This window comes from Halichoerus grypus, chromosome 10 (assembly GCF_964656455.1).
Source record: "Halichoerus grypus chromosome 10, mHalGry1.hap1.1, whole genome shotgun sequence".
Lineage (NCBI taxonomy): Eukaryota > Metazoa > Chordata > Mammalia > Carnivora > Phocidae > Halichoerus > Halichoerus grypus.
The window spans coordinates 39631155-39652656 of NC_135721.1; the positions used below are offsets into that span (position 1 = coordinate 39631155).

At 39.7% G+C, this 21502-nt stretch overlaps 1 protein-coding gene across 1 annotated transcript in view; it reads right to left on the bottom strand.

The window, feature by feature from the left end:
• The window catches only part of DNAH6 (dynein axonemal heavy chain 6), a 239399-nt gene that overhangs the window by 125753 nt on the left and 92144 nt on the right, over positions 1-21502 (bottom strand). The window contains exons 19-29 of the mRNA XM_078056370.1: positions 17189-17401; positions 16391-16483; positions 14661-14780; positions 12018-12198; positions 9707-9803; positions 7039-7258; positions 5472-5636; positions 5276-5389; positions 4165-4290; positions 3926-4081; positions 3272-3433 (exon numbers count right to left, since the gene is read on the bottom strand). Of these exons, the coding sequence (XP_077912496.1) occupies positions 3272-3433; positions 3926-4081; positions 4165-4290; positions 5276-5389; positions 5472-5636; positions 7039-7258; positions 9707-9803; positions 12018-12198; positions 14661-14780; positions 16391-16483; positions 17189-17401 (1647 nt within the window). The remainder of the gene's footprint in view (positions 1-3271; positions 3434-3925; positions 4082-4164; positions 4291-5275; positions 5390-5471; positions 5637-7038; positions 7259-9706; positions 9804-12017; positions 12199-14660; positions 14781-16390; positions 16484-17188; positions 17402-21502) is intronic.

The following is a 21502-nucleotide window of genomic DNA, read 5'->3' on the forward strand; positions in this document are numbered from 1 at the left end:
CTTCCTCTGTAGGTCTGCTGTGGGGCCTGATAATTTGCATTTCTCACAAGTTGCCAGGTGATGATAATGCTGGTGTCCAGAGTTAACACTTTGAGAACCAATGCTCTAGAACTTGGCTTTTCAAAGTGCACCAGTGAGAGTTGACATCACCCAGGGGATTTGAGAAATGCAAAATTTCAGGCTTCCTCTAGATCTCCAGAATCAGGATATGCACTATAATGAGATCTTCAGGTGATTCACAAGCAAAGTAAAGGTGACAAAACACTGCTTTAGAAGAAGAAAGCTGAAAAGAAATTGAAACCCATTAATCCTGATGCTTAGAATGTGTTCCTTTATTGTTTTTTTTTAAAGTTTTTATTTAAATGCCAATTAGTTAACAGTGTGATATTAGTTTCAGGTGTACAATTTAGCGATTCAACAGTCCCATCCATCACCCTGTGCTCATCACAAGTGCCCTCCTTCATCCCCATCACCTATTTCACCCATCACCCCACCCATCTCCCCTCTGGCAACCATGAGTTTGTTCTCTACAGTTAAGAGTCTGTTTCTTGGTTTGCCTCTCTCTCTTTTTTTTTTTTCCCCTTTGCTCATTTGTTTTGTTTCTTAAATCCCACATATGAGTGAAATCATATGGTATTTGTCTTGGAATGTGTTCCTTTGAATGGCAGTGTTCATGACGTATGTATTGATCCTTCTCTATGAGCCTGATCATTCCATTAAATTCCATTATGAGTCATCCTTGATATTGTAAGTGCTATATAATGGGTCTACATTTTTAAATTCAACCCCCAGACAAAGCAAAGAAGGCATAATTATAGTTCTAGAATAGTGCAACTTCATAAACCTTCACATGGTAAGACAAAATTATATGAACTAATGAAAATCAGAAAGTGAAGTTGGAACAGAAAGTTGGAGGGTTATATCTAATAAAATCTTGATTTTATAAGTTGGCAGATAATGTTCAAAATTGATATATACAAATACCATAATAGACACAAATTTTTATAGATAATAGCAATCACCAGAAGAAGTAAAAACAAACAAATACAATCAGAAACTTGGTCTCTGGAGAGTGGAACTGGGTGATGTGAATAGAGAGAAAATCTGTTATTTTTAACTTTGGATCTTTCTATACAGTTTGAATTTTTTCACATGTATATATTTCTTTAATTTAATTATTTTTTAAAGATGTATTTATTTATTTTAGAGAGAGAGAGAGAGCACGAGCAGGAGGAGCAGAGGCAGAGGGAGAGAGAATCCCAAGCAGACTTCATGCTAAGCGCAGAGCCTGATGTGGGGCTCAATCTCACAACCCTGAGATCATAACCTGAGATCATGACCTGAGCTGAAACCATGAGTCTGACGCTTAATTGACTGTATCACCCAGGCGCCCCGATATTTCTTTAATTTTAAAAGGTTAGTGTAATAAATCCTTATGGAACAAGGTAGAGTATAAATAAGAATAAATAAATACTTAAATTTCTTATCATTGAATATAATTGGTACTTCAGGGATCATCAAACTACAGCCCACAGCTATATCTGGCCTGACACCTGTTTTGTGAATGGAATTTTCATGGAACACAGCCGTGCTCGTTCATGATATATTACATTTACATACGGTACGTGGTTGCTTTCATGCCACAACAGCAGAAAGAATGACAAGTTGCAAGCCTAAAATATTTACCACTTGGGCTTTTCCAGAAAGCTTGCTGACTTCTGCTCTAGAGTCTAAGATAACTGAGTCATATGTATGCATCCTGTGGCTTGAAGTGTCACACAGTACACACTTGTACCTTTGGGAGTGCACAGTTCCCGGGAATGATTGAGCCTAAGCAATGACTACCTAACCATTAAAAGATGGATTCAGGTGTATAAATTCAAATTTTGAGTTGAGAAGATCGAAAACAACCAAAATTATTATGGCCAAGATAAAAAAAATCATCACTATCATAAAACTTGATGTATCTCTGCTGAGATAATGAGGTCACTTCATAGCAGTGGGAGCAGATCCCCATAAAGGTGGGATGTTAGGGAGTATGAATTCTCCCCTGGATTGCTGACAGCAGTTTCCCAGACTCTTTCCTGTGTGTACCAGAGGCCACCTCTGCACCTGTGCTGAAGGGAGAGAGGTCACCTTTCCTGATTCACCCTTCCTGAGATTTTCTAGTCTCTCGTTCCTCTCTTGTTCTGCTCCTGTGAAACAACTTTCTGCCTGTGCTGCACTTCCACTATTTTTTTTTAAAGATTTTACTTATATATTTGACAGAGAGACACAGCGAGAGAGGGAACACAGGCAGGGGGATGGGGGAGGGAGAAGCAGGCTTCCCGCTGAGCAGGGAGCCCAACGTGGGGCTCGATCCCAGGGCCCCGGGATCATGACCTGAGCTGAAGGCAGATGATTAACGACTGAGCCACCCAGGTGCCCCAACTATTTTTTGTTTATTAATAAAAAGACATTCCCAGCAACATCTTTTTTTCCCTAAATTTTAAAAAAAGGATCAGGGTTTTTAAAGAACATGTCCTATGAAACACTAATTTCTGAAGATGCTTCTGAAAAGTAAGTATGATTTACTCTGTAAAAATGAATGAATTACAGTTTACTTGGGACAATTTAAATGATTATATTCTAAATTCAGACATTATACAGGCATTCATGTAACTTTCAGAAAAGTGAGACTATCAGCTCTGTGTGTTAGTGGCCAAAAGGCACCCTTGGTGAAATATATTCCAGATTCGCTGAATTAAATAAAGGTAAATAGATTTCCTAACTGTGGGACTTCATAAAGTGTTTCATATGCTACTTTGTGCTATGAAAACCTGGAAGGGGAATAAGGTGTGACCAAAAACTTTGAGAACTACTGTACTGAAAAATCTTACCATGCATTCTCACCTCCTACATATTTCATTTTTAATACACAACTCTCTGAATTGCTCATCTCTTCCTATAAGCTTATTCCTTGTTCCTAGATTTCCCTGCTATTATATCTTGTATCTCATCTCATTTTTTTCTATTTAGTGACATGAAAAGACTTTTAATTTTGCCACCATTTAGTAGATCCCTCAATGGCCTTGATTCTTACCTGGACCACTCAACCCACCTTGTGGTGACTCTTCTCCCTTGCTCTATTTATCCCACTTTGACCATCCCTTGTCTTATTAGTTTCCCCCTTGCTTGCCATCACCCTTTCTCTCCTTTTTTTGTCATGCCATGTTGCAAGTGAGAAAGCCCATAAAGCACTTAATGGTAGTGTTCAGATGCTGGCATGTACCTTGTAGTCCAAACCATCGGAGCAGTTGAAGACCACACATTGGATGGCAAGAGCTTTAGCTAGGTCTTTGGTTGTCTCTGTCTTCCCAGTACCTGCAGGACCAGCCGGCGCGCCTCCCAGGTCGAGCTGCAAAGCTCCCATGAGGCAAAGGTAGCAGCGATCCTGAAGAAATGCAGAAATTGTCATTATTGAAGGGAACTGACTCAAGCCATAAATTTATAAGTCTCTTCCTTTCTACAGGAGGAGGGTCATTATTTTCTATGAAAGGTTTTATAGCAATTGAGATATACTCAAAGATCCAGGCACATGATTAATGATGCACATCTCTGCTTCACAAAGATGTATTCATGGCAAATCCTTTGAAGAGTTAAGGTTGGATGGAACTTTTCGAGACTATTTTTTTTTTAAAGATTTTAGTTATCCATTTTAGAGAGAGAGAGAGAGCACGAGTGGGGCAGGGGGCAGAGGGAGTGGGAGAAGCAGACTTCCTTACTGAGCAGGGAGCCCGACGTGGGGCTCGATGCCGGGACCCCGGGGGTCATGATCTGAGCTGAAGGCAGATGCTTAACCGACTGAGTCATCCAGGCGCCCCTTTTCAAGACTATTTTAAGAAAGCATTTGTATCACGATTAACCTAATTCATCACTAACTTACCGTGAGAGGAGTAATAACTAGTCTTGGGCATGCACCCAAATACTCGTAGCCATAAGTGTACTGAGAGAGCGCCATCCTAGCCACACAATTATCCACATCTACATCCCAATAATAGCGCAGTTGTCTCTGCCAGTCAAAGGAATTGACTTCCTCTACCTGTATAAGTGGTAACAATGATATATATATTAGATGCACTAATTTCAGGAAGAAATATATGATTTTACTTAAATAAAAGTTACCTTGGCTTGAACAAGTTCAGTGACTATGTCTCTTGCATGTACATCAATAGTAATTAAGGCAGTTATGATGTTTCTCTGTAATTTTGGAAGACTGCCTCGAACTATCACTGCCAGGGCATTTAATCTCTACAAATCAAAAGAAAACCTGTCATAATGAATTTTCAAAAATCAGCTTACATATCTATATTTTTTACCATCTTTTTCTATTTTTTACTATTAAATTTGCAGCAGACATTTGCCAAAACTAATTTAAAAAAAAATTTTTTTTTTTTTAGATTTTATTTATTTATTTGAGAGAGAGAGACAGAGATAGTGAGAGAGAGCACAAGTGGGGAGGAGAGGGAGAAGCAGGCTCCCCACAGAGCAAGGAGCCCGATGCGGGACTTGATCCCAGGACCCAGAGATCATGACCTGAGCCGAAGGCAGCTGCTTAACTGAATGAGCCACCCAGGCGCCCCTGTGACCTGAAATTCTATGAAGTCCTCAAGAGATGGTGTTCTCGCATCTCAAGAAAGTTGTTTCTTCCCTTTTCTGTTTCAAAGGTAATTTAAAAAAAAAATGCAAACTTGCCTGGAAGTAGAATTAAATTTGTAGTTAAAGATTGGGCATACTGTAAAATGGCATTCCTGAACTACAGCTTAAAAGTTCTTGTAGAATGGTATTTGGATTCAGTTATTTATTGTGTTATTGCTGGCTGCCTGAGGATTCTCTAGAATGGTAGAAAGGCACATCTTAAGCCTAAGAGTAGAAATGGCACAAATCCTGGGGTTTTCCAGGATTTGAATAAGCTTCTGTGAGAGATATCCAAGACCTACTAAATACAAAGTCTCCTTAAATGTTGCAAACCATTATAATTCTGAGATTTTCCTCTTCAAATGGTCTTTTCCTCCTATTTTTATAAGCATTCTTATAAATATTACACAAATATCAAGGTAGTGTTCCTAAGAAAACCTGAACATAAATGGTTTTCGTAAGAACCCCAAAGCTTTGTAAGGCAGGTCAGAGCATTAAAATTTCTGAAGTATGTGACTTGCATTAGCCAAATCAAAAAAACCTCCTGAGACCATCCTGCACAGCATTATGTTCACTGTCACCCGGTTAAACATCTCACCTCAAAGTTTACTTTCTCAAAATCTTCCAGGGCCTCTACGTGGTTACCATCTTCTCTTTCCAGACACTCAGTCAAATCACGGCACCACATTATTTGAGAAATGGTCAGGATCACCTGCATGGAAACATGGTCCTTAAGTATGGGATGCATCTCACCAGCAATGGACTCAGAGGTGGACATTTAAGGAGTGTGTTACTTGAGAAGGGTGGCCAGCAGTCACCCAGTCTGTCCTTGGTTTCCCCTGATAGTCGGCGATGGCAGCTTTGCTCAGGCGACGCAGAGAAGTGAACATGGCTTCCTCCACTTTACCAAGCCATTCCTCCACGTTGCCCCGGGCTTTCAGGCCTTTTCCCAAGCTAACCTAGCGGACAATCAGCAATGATAACATGTTCAGTGTGGCACTTGCCAGCCATACATCCTCTGTACTTCTATAACAGAACCCTGACACGCTGAAGCCTATCCACAAATACTAGAAACTTCTATTGATGTCCCACTCTACATCTCTCTTTACCTCCTTTTTTTTTTTTTTTAACTGCTTCCCTTTGGAGCCAAATCCCTGAAAAAAGGAGTATATGTGTCTACATGAATTCCTTCACTTTCTTTTCCTACTTACTGCCATTTGATTTTCGGCCCCAACTATTCCTCTAAACTTGTTAAGGTCATTAAGGTTACCAATGGTCTTTCAGTTGTCAAGTCCAGTTGATACTTTTTAGTCCTACACATATTTATTTCTTGGACTTCCAGTGACCTGACTGCCCTGCTTGTCTGGGTCTCTTAGTTCTTCTACCTTCCCTTTAACTTTCATGTTTTCCCTGGATCCTAGCCGTGGTCCTCCCCTTTCTCTTCTTCTGCACTAGTGATGAGCAAATTCTTTTGCAAGAGGGTCAATTCAGGACAAGTAAAATGTTTATAGGTTCCTGCCACTTCCGTGGATACATCTCCTGCTCTAACTGAACTGAAATCCTTGGCATTTCCCCGCACATTTCCTCTGTATGAAATGCTTTCCCTCTCATGTCTCTGCTCCATCTTCTTTGGCTGTGTGTGTGTGTGTGTGTGTGAGAGAGAGAGAGAGAGAGAGAGGGGAGAGAGAGAGGGAGGGAGGGAGAGATTTCTCTCTGTGAAGTCCTGTGGTTCTCCACAATTTGCTAATGGATTCACTCCCTTGGTGTTTACTGTATGCCAGGCTATTATCCAGTGTCCTGGATACACCACAGCAAACAATGACAACTAACACTTTCATAGCACCCACTGGGTACAGTTCTAAGTAATTTACATAGAATTATTTGTAAATTATATATATACACACACACACATTTCAAATACTATTTGAAAATCCTCAGCATCTCATTAATCAGGCACTATTACTATTCTTCATTTTATAGATGAGGTTAAAGGATGGGACTTGAATCCAGGTGGCCGGGCAGGAGACTCAGCGCTCTTAACCAGCTCACTCGTCTGCCTCTTGTGGAGAGTTGAGTAAGGCTGGGCTCCAGTTATCTCCACTCTGTTCCCAAGAACAAAGCACACACCTCTGTTACTGCACTTACTGTGGTACTTTTCAATCATTTGTTTGACTGTATCTCCACTAGAGCTCTTTGCAGGCAAGAATTTCATCTTTGTTATCCTTGAAACTGCTGAGCCCACAGAGTACGATGCGGTAGCACTTGATGAATGCTTAGAGTGACAGACAGTAAATTTCTACCCTCAACCCTAGAAGGGCAACAAAGCTTCCCTATAAAGAATCATGAACAAAAACACCTCACCCGTTCTCCTTCTGGTGATAGCATCGCTAAAATATCGTTAGTGTAAATTTTTTCTGGCTCTCCTTCCACACCAGGAATTTTTCCTTCAGTAGGAGGCATGAGAGCAAATTCAAGCTTTGAAATGGAGTCAAAGCATTTCCTTAAGTGTGGCTGCACAGCTTGGGGATTTCGTGTCTGGGCCAGAATCTCCAGAAGTTCATCATTTGACAAGAAGTAAAATCTGGATTAAAGAAAATACTTAAAATATAACTTCAAAGTGAAGGAAAGCCTTATGTAGACATGAAAGATAAATCCCTTAGCCATATCTCTTTCCCAATCACTGATTTCCTGAACTTCCAACCTACCAGCCCTGGGTTTCTGGGGAGACCACGTGTCTCTACAATTGTTACGGAGACTAGTGTGGATGCATCTCAGACATCCAGAATTAGTGCCTGATACATAAAAGATAGATATTTTTCAAAAAATTATAAAAAATGCTAGCTCTTGCTATGACATTGATTTGCTCTAGAGTGAAGATATATTATTTGTTTTCCCTAGAATCTAGCCTTAGTACTTTACACCCCCCTGCTTTCAATACCTAATGTGTTGGGTAGATGGATGGGTGGTTACAGGAGCTTTATTTGGTTCTGTGAATATCCACATGTGGCCCATGCCAATGTGATCCTGCATGGGATTTTCTTAGATCTTGCCCACCAGGGCCATTTAGAGTCATGAAGACACCATCGGTAAAGAACTGGAGAAGGGGCATTCCTGGATGCCCAGGGATAAAGGCCTGGCCAGAGAAGACATTTCACTTCTGGAGTGGAGGAGGCTACCTATGAGAGATCCCTTGGTTTTGGAGGGAATGAATGGTAAAGAGCCCATGGCAGGCCCCACGTGGAAGAGAGGGGGCCAGATATGCATCAGCCTAGTCAGGCTGCTCTGCTGCCTTGCCTCTCTTCCCCTTGCCCCAAACCTGGAGACCTCAGAAACCTCATAGGGAGAGGGGAGGGTTGATCACCACATAGCCTCATCATCACTAAAGCCTTTAGACCTGCAACAATCTTGGGCAGGGAAGGGGGAAGTTTTCACTTTGAAAGAAGTTCAGAGTTTGATTATTAAAGATCATTTATTGGTTGACAAGAGGTTTTTGTTTGTTTGTATTATTATCTGAGAATGACCAGAAAATTCATGAGGTCTGCTCAAGATTTGGTCCAGGGGCAGGAAGAAACCTGCCCCCAGCAGGGAATGCAAAGGCAGTTATTAGTTAGAAATAAAGATGCTTTTGGTTGGACTCTATCGGTCCTGCTACTTTTACCATCCAGTAATAATTAATTTGTGCCCATGCCTCTTTTTCAGCTAACGAAACAGGGGGATAACTATAAAGATTGGACCATGAGCTCTGTGAGAGCAGGAATAGTACTGTATTCGTCTTGTGTCCCCAGGAACTAACTTGGTCTGCAGCTCACAGTATGTCTTCATGAAGGCCTGCAGGGTGAAATCAACACCACAGAGAGCCTCCTGACATAACACAGTAGCAGAACTAGTTCATGCAGTTCTAAGCAAAAGAACAAATAAAAGCGGATGCTTTTCAGTGGTCAATATTATCACCGGTAAATTTGTTTCCAGTTTTCTTTAAGTATCAAAAGTAGTATATAGATTTTCTCTGGCTTTGGGAGACTCAACTTGGGAACCACTCAATTAAGAGTGAAACAGACAAAAGGCACATTCCAAACCTCAAACTCTTTCATCTTTATCCATGTTGCCTGAAGGATGTTTTAGTAAGATTTGTGTATATTCTTTAAAGCCTGACCACTTCTGTTAAAACTCAACCAAATCTTCTGGATCTTGGATTTCTCGTGCACACACATACCCTGTTCTGGTCCCCAGCAACAACCCCTCTCAACCAAGTAACCCAATAAGTACCCACCCCTGGCTGCCACAGTGCTTGTCCAAGGACAGACCTTAAAGGCCATTTCCTTAACAACTAACAGGAAAATACCAGGGAAGATGAAACATTTTGCCAATGTCCTCTGTGTTACAGTACAGTGTGCCCTAAGGAATGAAGTTGGGAACTTTGGCCACCATCAAATAGTTTATCCTGGTTTTAAAAAAACTGTATTATAATGTTTATTTACATGACTATCCACCTGTTAACCATGAGCCCCATTAAGGCAGGATCCAGCCTTTTCTTCTTTGTATCTTTAGCACTGAGCATAACATTTGGTATGTTCTTGGAATAAAGAGATGAGTAAAAATATCATTTGGAGTTTGTGAAATGATCTCTTGGGCAACTTCTCCAGTGACACTCTTAGGTCACCGATTAGTGCAAAGAAACCTGCTCAGGCAACAGAGGGTCCTCTGACTTTTCGCATGCACCTCTATGGACGCATGCACAGGCAGGCACACACATGTGCACCCAACAGTGAAACAATGCTGAGACCTAGAATCCCTCCAGCACCTCGGGTACCTGCCCACTTAATCCTCCACCAAATATTGTACCTTTATCCTTGAGCCTTACACTCCCCAATCAAGATATCAGCTGGATTGATTCACCAATTATCGTATCTTTCTTGTTTCATTCTGGTTCCCTGATGTTTTGAGGTTACGGTTTGTTTTAAGTATATCCTTTTAAATTAATGGATAGTCTTCACTACTAAAAATATTGTAGGTTGCTTTATAAACTTACCTTGGAAAGATAACTCTTTTTGATTCTAAATATGCCTCTAGACACTTTTGAATTTGGTCAAGTAATGCATTATTATTTTGAAAAGTCTCCAGAAGTCCTGTTTATTGGGGGGGGGGGGAAGAGGTGTTGGTAAAATGGTGTTAAAATAAATAGAAAATACCATTTTAAGTGGAAGTAAAATATGATATTAACATTCTTTAAAGCTTTGGTTTTATTTGATAAAAAATGGTCGAAAAAATTTAAATTGCAGGAGGTGGGCTAACAATGTTAACTATTACTTTTAATAACATTATCTAATGGTAATTTTAATATTTACCACAGGCAAACAAGTATTCAATCTGAAACAATTTTTAGCTGGCACCCCCAACTGCTGGGAGTGCATAACCAAAGCCAAACCCAAGTACAGACCGTTGTGCATGCTAAGTACATTTTCACCTCTGGTCTTCACCTTTGTTCTTCTCTCTGCTTTTCATACCCTCCCTCAGATTTGCATGTGTCTCACTCCCTCTTTCCTGCTGCTTTATGCTCGAAAGCCACTCACTCTATCAAAAAAGCCCTCCACCACACACACACACACACACACACACACACACACACACACACACGGCAGCCCCCAGCTGTTCTCTAGCCCCTTATGCTGCTGAATTTTCCTTCATAGCTTTATCATCACCAAATGACATTTATAGGTCCACACTTCTTTATCTGAAATCCCTAGGACCAGACGTATTTTGGAATTATATATATTTTTTTAATTTCAAAAGTTATGTAACAAGTCTGCGGCAGCACTCTGTGATCACACACGTTAACATTATTGCAGCAAAAGGTTTGAATATGCATGTGGTAGGCAGAATAAAGGGTGCTCAGAGATGTCCGTGTCCTATTCCCCAGAACCTGAGAATACGTTAGTGTATACGGAAAAAGGAAGTTGGGAGATGTGACCAATGATCATGGGATGGGGAGATTATCTTGGATCATCTAGTGGGCCCAATGTAATCGGAGGGGTCCTTCGAGGAGGGAGGCAGGAGGGTCGGAGGCAGAGAGGAGATGTTAGGACAGAAGCAGAGGCTGAAGTGATTCAACTGCTGGCTGGAAGGTGGCTAGGAGTTAAAAAATGTGGGTGACCTTCAGAGCCCCAAAGTTTAAAAGTTTTTAATTCTATCACACCATATAGTTTTTCCTTTCTGTTTCTGTTTTTATGTAAGCGTCTTTGGGCAAAGGGCATAGCCCAGCAGGCTGCCTCTGCTTGACAGGGAAGCTGTCTAGAGCTATTCAGCAGAAAAAGTCATATGTTGCAGAACAACACACAAGCTTGCTGAGGCTTTGATAAAGTTCAATAACCATGTATGTGCACGCACCAATGCTTTGATTCCATATCCTTAGAAACAGAACTTATTAAAACACATTTCAGTCTTGAGATTAGAATTAAAATTTGTGGTAATATTTTTAAATGTTTTTAATGAATTAATGAAAAATAAGATGTGGAAATTTTTATGGTTATAAGTGTGTGAGAGCTTTAGCAGAATGGGTCAACTGAATGTGAATATATATCTTGTAGTCAAATTCTGACATGCAAGCCTCACTGAGACTCTGTGGCAGAATCCCCAAATTATAAAAGCAGCAAAAAGAATCAGATTCTTGGGGCACCTGGGTGGCTCAGTCGTTAAGCGTCTGCCTTCAGCTCAGGTCGTGATCCCACGGTCCTGGGATTGAGCCCGGCATCGGGCTCCCCGCTCAGTGGGGAGCCTGCTTCTCCCTCTCCCACTCCCCCTGCTTGTGTTCCCTCTCTCACTGTGTCTCTCTCTGTCAAGTAAATAAATAAAATCTTAAAAAAAAAAAAAAGAATCAGATTCTTGGGTGCCAAAACTATGAACTAAGCTGACAGGTAATAATAACAGTGATAATAATTAACAACAACAACAACAGTGTTCAATTCACATTGTTCAGCAAGAGAGTCGATGTGCCACAAATATTCCTGGTCATCAATGCTGACAAGAATCAAGGATTGACTGTACCCCATATTGCCAGAATCTTATAGGTGCTAAACATATTAGATGGTTGTAAACCCTTTTTATTTATTTTTTTTAAAGATTTTATTTATTTATTTGACAGAGAGAGAGAGAGACACAGCGAGAGAGGGAACACAAGCAGGGGGAGCAGGAGAGGGAGAAGCAGGCTTCCCGCAGAGCAGGGAGCCTGATGCGGGGCTCGATCCCAGGACCCCGGGATCATGACCTGAGCCAAAGGCAGACGCTTAACGACTGAGCCACCCAGGCGCCCCTTTTTATTTGTTTTTTAAAATTTTGTTTTATACCTGGTTGAGTAGCTGCTCGAAGAGCGTTAGGCAACCGGTTCACCTTCCTCATGATTTCTTTCCATGACTTATCCACTTGCAGGAACATCTTAGCCTCGGCAGGCAATTGCCTCTGAATATCTGGAGCATTAAAAATACTTTCTAGGTAGAGCCAGTTTCTCTGGCAGTTCAGCCACTCTTCCTAGGAGAAAAATATGGGCATTATCAAAATTTTCATCCCAAATCAAAAACACAGTTACATTAAAAATAATTACATGGGACTCATTATATCTTTTTCATTTGGGGGACTTCTCACAGGTTCTTTGAGATGAAACCTCCTTACAAGGTCCAAGACTCACTGCAGCCTAATTTCAACCCATGCTCTACTAGGTAGAGTTATAATGAATCTACTGTGTGGTAACTAGAGTGGACCCAGAGAAAGAGGATTAAAATGCCCAGAGGAGACAGTCTAAGGGGAGGCAAGATACTTAAAGAACTCTGAAGGTTGGGAAGTGTTTAGTGACTATTTCCAAATACAGAAAGGGTTGCCCAAAAAAAAAAAAAAGGTTTTTTGAGTTTTTCCTTTTTTTGGCCTCAGTTATATCTATATTCTTTCCTCTCTTTTTAAAAAAGAAATATGATTCATTTTCTTCAATCAAAAAAGTAAAATCAGAACACACGGCAAGTACAGAGGACTGGAGGAAGAAGAAAATCACCCACTGCCTCTGTCACTATTCATCAAAGAAACCAGAAATGCAGTGTCGGGACCTAGTTCTCGCTGTCCTCTGTGCCTCCCGCCAGTGCATGTGTCGGCCCAACATCTGTGAGTTTCTCACTTCTCACTCTGGATTCGGGGGTTATGCCTGAGGCCTAGTGTCACAACCACTCCCTGATTTATCTCAGGTCTCTTACTTTCCAGACAGTTAATTCTTTGGAGAGTCCCCACTAGTCGGCACTTTATGGAAGGGCCCTCTATGAAAACATTACTTTGCTCTGCAGTCCCTCCCTTCATAGGGCTCAGCCATCATACAGGAGGCCAGACAGGGGTCAGATTATCAGGGGTTCATCAAAGAGGGTGCATTCCTGAAAATGAACTCTATGAAACAAAGTTGGAACAAACGATCTTTTCCTACTTAGTGCCTTTATTATTTCACAGATAACATTTCATATTAGAATATTTAGAAACCTAAACGTAATTAAATCAAGCTAAACATCTGAAGTCTAAGAAAGAGATTGGATGGGAACAAAGTAAGATCAGTGTAAGTGGATTCTTTGTTCTACCATGGGATAACTTGAGGTAGAAAAAAATAAAAAGGAAAGGTGTACCACAAGGAAGGGTACCAAGGAGACTTTAAGCAAGTGTGTGTTTTTCTAGTAAATACGAGGTTGTTGTGGCATTGTCAGAGGCTGTCTAAAAGCTGCGAAGGCCTGAAGCTTAGAAGCCCGGATATTCCCTGCCTGAGCTTAATGCTGTTGCATTAAGGTTTAAGCCAGTTAGTAAGTTACCAAAGCTGTCTGCCATTTTGGGATAGAAACTGGTTGAGGAGGGAAAGTCTTTCACTGGAGTGTATGCATAGGCAGATTGTTCTTAGAGGTGCTAATTCTTCTAATTGACAAGAAGGCCCTTTCTTTTCCAATTATGAAGTTATAAATATCAACTGGCCGAGATACTTAGGGAGGGGAAGAGGGTGGTATGGAGGGAATGAGAGTAGCTCAAGACAAGGGCTCATATTCTTAGGGTGAAAAACCCTTGGAGCTTCTCTGTTTTTTGAACTTTAAATTCTGAAACCATTGGTGGCAGGGTTCAGTCACTGACAACACAAGTTCATTGAATCATTTCAAGAGCTGAATGATTTCAAAAGCTCTCATCTCAGGAGAAGATTCAGTTTTCATACTGGGGCAGTGATCACTTTAAAACACAGAACAAAAATAATTTTTTTTAATCTTAAGAATTAATGAATACTCAAAATGCTATCTTGAATCATGATACCCATGAGTACTTCCCATCATCTAGACCTGCATCTAGAACTCCACTATAAAATCTTTTCAGGCATGTTTTAGGTTTCTGTGAAAACTTTGTTTAAATGTAAACTTCATACCACACTGTCAGCTTTGTCTCAATAAAACTATAGATTTATAAATAAACACAAAATGTGGGCAACATCTAGGAGCTGAGGATGACCTCCACCTGATAGCCAGCAAGAAATTGAAGCCCTTAGTCCCAGAGTTGTGAGGAAATTATTTCTGCCAACAACCTGAATGAGCTTGGAAGTGGATCCTCCTTGAGTTGAACCTCTGATGAAAACCAAGTCCTGGCCCACAACTTGATTGAACCTTTGTGAGACCCTAAGTAGGAGACTTAGTTAAGCCATATCTGAACTCCTGACCCACAGAAACTGTGATATGTATAATAAATATAGACCGTTTCATACCACCAAGTTTGTGGTATTTTGTTTCATGGCAATAATAACTAATTCAAGAGACATGGCATAATTATATAAAGAAGAACTTAGTATATTTGCATTTTCTTTACATTCTGAATATAATAAAATGTCAACAATTAAATCTTATCTAAACTACATCATATTTAAATGATTGGAGAAATGATTTCTAAAGTACCATGGCTCTCCAATTCTCTGAGTGCATGAAATTGCCCTCACTCACCAGTGTTTGATTAAATAAGGCAAGTTGTTTCTGCCAGTCATCCACTCGAGTTTTCAATGGACCAACATAACGTGATGAGGCAATGGTTGCGATGTTGATGGTGCTGTCATCAAGGAGGACCTTTAAAGAAAGAAGAAGAAAATATGCAGCATTATGAGTTTGTGCTCTCAAAGATAATTACAGATGTTTAATCCCGAGAGTCCACTTAAAAGCCAACTTTTTAAATAAATAGCTTAGTCTCACCTACTGTTTCCTACCCATCCTTTTCCCTTCCTCATCCACTTCAGTGGCTCACAACCCACTCTGACGTTCTCTCAAATGTCACCAAGAGACTTTTGATTGCCAAATCTTGGCTATTTCTGTAATTATTAATGGCACATGTTTTTTGTTTGGTTCAATACTCCTCTCTCCCCCTACTTTTAGGTATCTGGTACCTTCTTTACACCATTTGGTCATCTAAGCTTTTATTTCTCAAAGGATTCAAAACTTGCAAAATTAAAAAGTTTTAAATTAAAATTAAAATTATCTTCTCTATCTAATGAAACATCACTTTATCTCAATTATCTTGCAGAAGAGGGAAACTGAACTCATTCATATCAAGCTTAGAAGGACTATAAACAGTTTTCTCTCTACCTCCTTCCCCTACTTTTCCCCTTCCACTACAGCAACCGTTACAGAACATGTGCATTCTGTAAAAAATGTGTTTGTTAATCTAAAGGATTTTAATTGCCCTATTTAAATTATAAATTTCTTGAGAGCAGAAGCCCCATCACCTAGCATCACTTGGCCTCCTACTACCTGACTTCATCTTGGGTTTGCTCTTTCATCTACTGCCCAGAGTGACATCTGGTCTTGCTCTTCCAACCTATACCTGGCAAATCCATCTCATCATTAGTTCTGGTGTGGGTACACCTAAATGCGCCAGGGCTTTGCTTTTTAAATTAGGCCATAAGACACAGATCCTTTTGCTAAACAAATGTGTCTTTGAATTTTAAATCACTAAGAATATTCCAAACACATGGATTAGATTTATTTTCTTTTATTGTTCATAGAGTATAGCCATCTACTCCTAATCTCAAAAAATTCAAGTGAACTTAGTTTCCTAGTATGCTATAAACCTGAAATGCTCATTCATGTTTCTTTGCCTCATTGAAATAGTTTGAAATGCCCTTCATTCTCATCTATGTCTGTCAAATACCATTTATTCTTTAAGGTCCAGCATGTCTTGGCTGGTCTAGGAAGGATTCTGTGATCACTTCAGCCATAAATTATCTCTTATTTTTCTAAACTCTTCCACTGTTAACTACAGGATTATAATTCATATATATGCTACTTTTATTGCTTTGCTAAATATTTAATGTACAAGCATTCCTGTCAATTATACATATTCATATTTTGCCTTTCCAATTAGATTTTTTCTTAGTAACTCTCATATTTCATTCCTTCATCATAATCTCCCATAGAAGATTCAGGAGTAGGTCTGACCAATCTTTACCATGGTTTTTTTTTTTTTAAGATTTTATTTATTTGGCAGAGAGAGACACAGCGAGAGAGGGAACACAAGCAGGGGGAGTGGGAGAGGGAGAAGCAGGCTTCCCACTGAGCAAGGAGCCTGATGCGGGGCTCGATCCCAGGATGCTGGGATCATGACCTGAGCCAAAGGCAGACGCTCAATGACTGAGCCTCCCAGGTACCCCTACCATGGGTTTTCAATAACCCAGTTACCCTACCTGTATGTCATCTGTGCCGCCCAGAATAAACACATCTTTGGAGTCACGGTGAGGGAGAACGACGAATTCGGTTGTTTTCCAAGAATCCTCCACCTTAGAAATAATTCACATTTTAGGATACTTAAATTCATTTCTGTTTAGGTACTCAATAAATGCACGTAGAATAAAATAAGTGAAAACTCCATAATCATCCCATTTTCCTCTTTACTGCCTTTAAAATTCTTAAAATCCTCTTCTTGGTTAAAGGACACAGATATGCTAAATTTTATTGATGAAGATTAATACATATGAATAACTTATGATATGTTAATGTCTACCCCTTACCACTTTGTGCTTTAAATGTAAGGAAAATATTTCTTTTTACACAGGTGATTTGTAGGTATGTGTGTATTTTTAGGGTAAGGAGGTAGGTAGCTTAAGTAGAGGTAAGTAGCTTAAGTAGCTTCAGTGTCTTTTGTAGCATTTCACAGTTACTTTTTTCTGGTAGTTTGAAAGATGATGTATTTTGGTACAAAAGATCTTCCTTGGAATATGTTTTTTTATATAAGCATGGAAATATCAAACTTTGTTGTCATCAAGGTGGGCTATAAGCTAAGTAGAGAGAGGATACTGATCAAAGTGCTACTGATAATAATAATGATAATAAATGTAAGGAAACAACAGAAGGATGAATGATAATGAGAGAGTGAGAGCTGCAATGTTGAAAAACCCATCTAGATGAATCAAAAGTTGGTGATCTTCATGCTGAATATGAAAACCTACATTCCTTGATCTTCAGAACATATTTTTCAGATTTACCTTTTTAAGAATTGTTTCTAAGGCAGCTTCTCCAGAAGCCTGCCCAGAAATGTCCTGGATTTCTTGGCCAAAATCAAAAACACGCAACTCAGAGAGCTTCTGCAAGGTTAATGGAATTTCAAGGTCCACTAGGGAGGCATCAACTGTTTGTTCAATAGCTGCCCAATGTCTTGCCTTCAAAGTTGGGTTCCTCAAGTCAATGATAACTGGAAGCTGGAAAGCAAACACTCTCAAAGGCACCATGCTTTTTATCTTTTTTTTGACTATAGATATAGGAGTTTGTTTGTTTGTTTATTTCTTCTTTTTTTTTCAGTTAACATATAGTGTATTATTAGTTTCAGTGGTAGAATTTAGTGATTCGTCACTTGCATATACCAGCCAGTGCTCATTATGTCAAGTGCCCTCCTTAATGCTCATCACCCAATTAACCCATCCCCCCACCCACTTCCCCTACCTTAAAAACATAGCCCAAGGCTTCTGGTTTCAATTCAGGAATGTGGAGAACTGGAAAGAATACAACTTGTGCTCTTACAAAATAAAATTCTGGACAAACTGAAAATTAATGACTTCTATTGAGCCCATCAAAAAATTGAGGTTGCAGGGCAACCAACTAACTCAAAATCTGGGGAGAGACTGGTATCTGTAGATTTCTCCACAGCAAAAAAACAGGACCTGAGAATTTGCTTACCTAGGACAGATGCCTTGGGTTGCCACTTAAGCTAGCAAGAAGATTCAGCTAAATTTTAAAAATAAATTGCTAAAGAGTGAGCGTAGGGTAGCATGAGAGTGTGAAGTCCCTGGGGGCTACAAATACAAAGATGTTCACAGGGAAGATTGGGGAGAATCCTAAGAAAGTCTACCTTATGGTGTTGCCTGGGGGGAGGAACACAGCAGCCACTATTTTAACTCTAATCAACCCATTTCTCCTAGTTTCCCTATGGAACAAATGACTTAATGTCAGGGAAATGAGCAACAAACACTGTCATTTTAAGGCATTGTATAACCTACTGTAGATTTCTGTATATACCGGGAGAAACAGAATTGGAAAAATAAAAGCTCTACTCATGGGGGGAGGGAAAGAAATACATTCTAGGCTCATTACTACAGCTGGAGGAGGGGCAGGAATACCAGTGAAGGTCAACAGTCTGAGAACAAGGGACACAGTGCCTTACTAAGATAGAGGCTTAATCAGAACACCAATGGAATGCCCCTCCTCACCTCTCCCACTGGGCTAACAAATACTGAATAAAAATAACAGTGGAATACAGACTGATTAGTTGCAAGAGACAGATTCTCTCTGGGGACAATACACAGAGAGGACCCAAGGTCAGGGAGAAACAAAAATTGAAAAAATAATCTTTGGCAAATGAGCCCAAACCATAAACACAAGGTATCAAAAGAACAATTTGAAGGCTGTAGTATATTGAGGGTAACCATAGCAACATCAAACCTCAAATCTAGCCTAATTCCTTACTAGATTTAACATAACATGCCACACAAAAAGCCAAGTAGGAGGAAAGGCATGCTCATCTCCAGGCATAAAAATTATTTACTTCAGGGGCGCCTGGGTGGCTCAGATGGTTAAGCCTCTGCCTTCGGCTCAGGTCATGATCCCAGGGTCCTGGGATCGAGCCCCGCATCGGGCTCCCTGCTCCGCAGGGTGTCTGCTTCTCCCCCTCCTTCCTGCTCGAGCTCTCTCTCACTATCTCTGTCTCTCTCAAATTAAAAAAAAAAAAATTATTTACTTCAGTTATCTACTGTACTACATAAGATGTCTGGCTTTCAATAAAAATGTAGGAACTGTATAAAAGTTAAGATAAACATACACTTACTAGATAAAAACAAAAAACAAAATAAAAAGATAAACACCAGACTCAGATATGACACACAATGTTGAAATTAATAGAGAATTCAAAATAATTGTAATTAATATGGTAATGGCTCTCGTGGAAAAGGTAGGCAACATACAAGACCAGATGGGAAATGTCAATAGAAAGATGGAAGCTGGGACACCTGGGTGGCTCAGTTGGTTTAGTGTCTGCCTTCGGCTCAGGTCAGGATCCCAGGGTCCTGGGATCAAGCCCCGCGTCGGGCTCCCTGCTCAGGAGGAGCCTGCTTTTGCCTCTGCCTGCACTCCCCCTGCTTGTGCTCTCTCTCTCTCTCTCTGACAAATAAATAAAATCTTAAAAAAAAAAGAAAGATGGAAGCTATAATTAAGAATTAAATAAATGTTAGAATGGAAAAAGACAGCAAGAGAGATAAAGAATGCCTTTGATGAGCTTGACACAGCCAAGGATCCGTGGACTGGAAGATAAGTGAGTAGAAATTCTCCACACTGACATGAGAAAAAAATAGTGGTTAAAAACCCCAAACAACCAAAAACCAAAACCAAAACCACAGGCAGAGCATCCAAGAGCTACAGGACAATATCAAATGGTCTAAAATATGCAATAGAAATCTCAAAGAATAACATAATGGCTGCATTTTTTTTTTTTTCAAAATTAAAGACAGACACCAAACCACAGATCCAAGAAACTCAGGGAATGCTAAATGGGATAAATACAAACTGTAAACAACAACAACAACACACACCTGGGCATACCACATTATAAACTGACAAAAATGAAGAAAAAGAAATAATCTTGAAGACAGCTCAACCAAAAAATACATATTATCTACAGAAGAACACGGACAAGAACAATAAAAGATTTCTTGTAGAAACCATGCAAGCAAGAAAGTAATGAAAGGATGCTTTTAAACTGCTGAAAGAGAAAACAAAACCTGTTGACTCAGTATGATAAGTTTAAATTATCATTTGAATTATCATTAAAATAAAGAATAAAGACTTTTTCAAAACAAAAATTTAGGGAATTCATTGTTAGCATACCTACTCAATAAAAAATATTAAAGGAAGTTCTTCAGGCTATGAGTCAGAATCTTAGATCCATGCAAAGAAATGAAGAACACTAGAAATGGAATAAAGGCAAAATAAATTTCATTTTGTTTCCTATTTTGATTGTCCTGAAAGATGATTATATAAAATAAAAATAGAGGAGAACATAGGCAGTAACCTCTTTGACATCGGCCACAGCAACTTCTTTCAAGATACATCTTCAAAAGCTAGTGAAACAAAAGCAAAAATGAACTTTTGGGACTTCATCAAGATAAAAAGCTTCTGCACAGCAAAGGAAACAGTCAACAAAACAAAGAGGCAACCCACAGAATGGGAGAAGATATTTGCAAATGACACTACAGATAAAGGGCTGGTATCCAAGATCTATAAAGAACTTCTCAAACTCAACACCCAAAAAACAAATAATCAAGTCAAAAAGTGGGCAGAAGATATGAAAAGACACTTCTCTGAAGAAGACATACAAATGGCTAACAGACACATGAAAAAATGTTCATCATCATTAGCCATCAGGGAAATCCAAATCAAAACCACATTGAGATACCACCTTACACCAGTTAGAATGGCAAAAATGGACAGGGAAAGAAACAACAAATGTTGGAGAGGTTGTGGAGAAAGGGGAACCCTCTTACACTGTTGGTGGGAATGCAAGTTGGTACAGTCACTTTGGAAAACAGTGTGGAGGTGCCTCAAAAATTTAAAAATAGAGCTACCCTATGACCCAGCAATTGCAGTCCTGGGTATTTACCCCAAAGACACAGATACAGTGAAAAGAAGGGACATATGCACCCCAATGTTCATAGCAGCAATGTCCGCAATAGCCAAACTGTGGAAAGAGCCGAGATGCCCTTCAACAGATGAATGGATAAAGAAGATGTGGTCCATATATACAATGGAATATTACTCAGCCATCAGAAAGGATGAATACCCAATTTTTACATCAACATGGATGGGACTGGAGGAGATTATGCTAAGTGAAATAAGTGAAGCAGAGAAAGTCAATTATCATATGGTTTCACTTATTTGTGGAACATAAGGAATAGCATGGAGGACATTAGGAGAAGGAAGGGAAAAATGAAGGGAGGGAGCATCGGAGGGAGAGATGAACCATGAGAGACTATGGACTCTGAGAAACAAACAGGGTTTTAGAGGGGAGGGGGAGCGGGGATTGGTTAGCCCGGTGATGGGTATTAAGGAGGGCACGTACTGCATGGAGCACTGGGTGTTATACGAAAACAATGGATCACCACATCAAAAACCAATGATGTAAAAAAAAAAAAAAAAAACCAATGATGTATTGTATGTGACTAACATAACATAATAAAATTTAAAAAAAATAGTAGTAATATATTGCGCATATAGTATATATAAAGGTAAAATACAAAAACCAAAATGATGAGGTA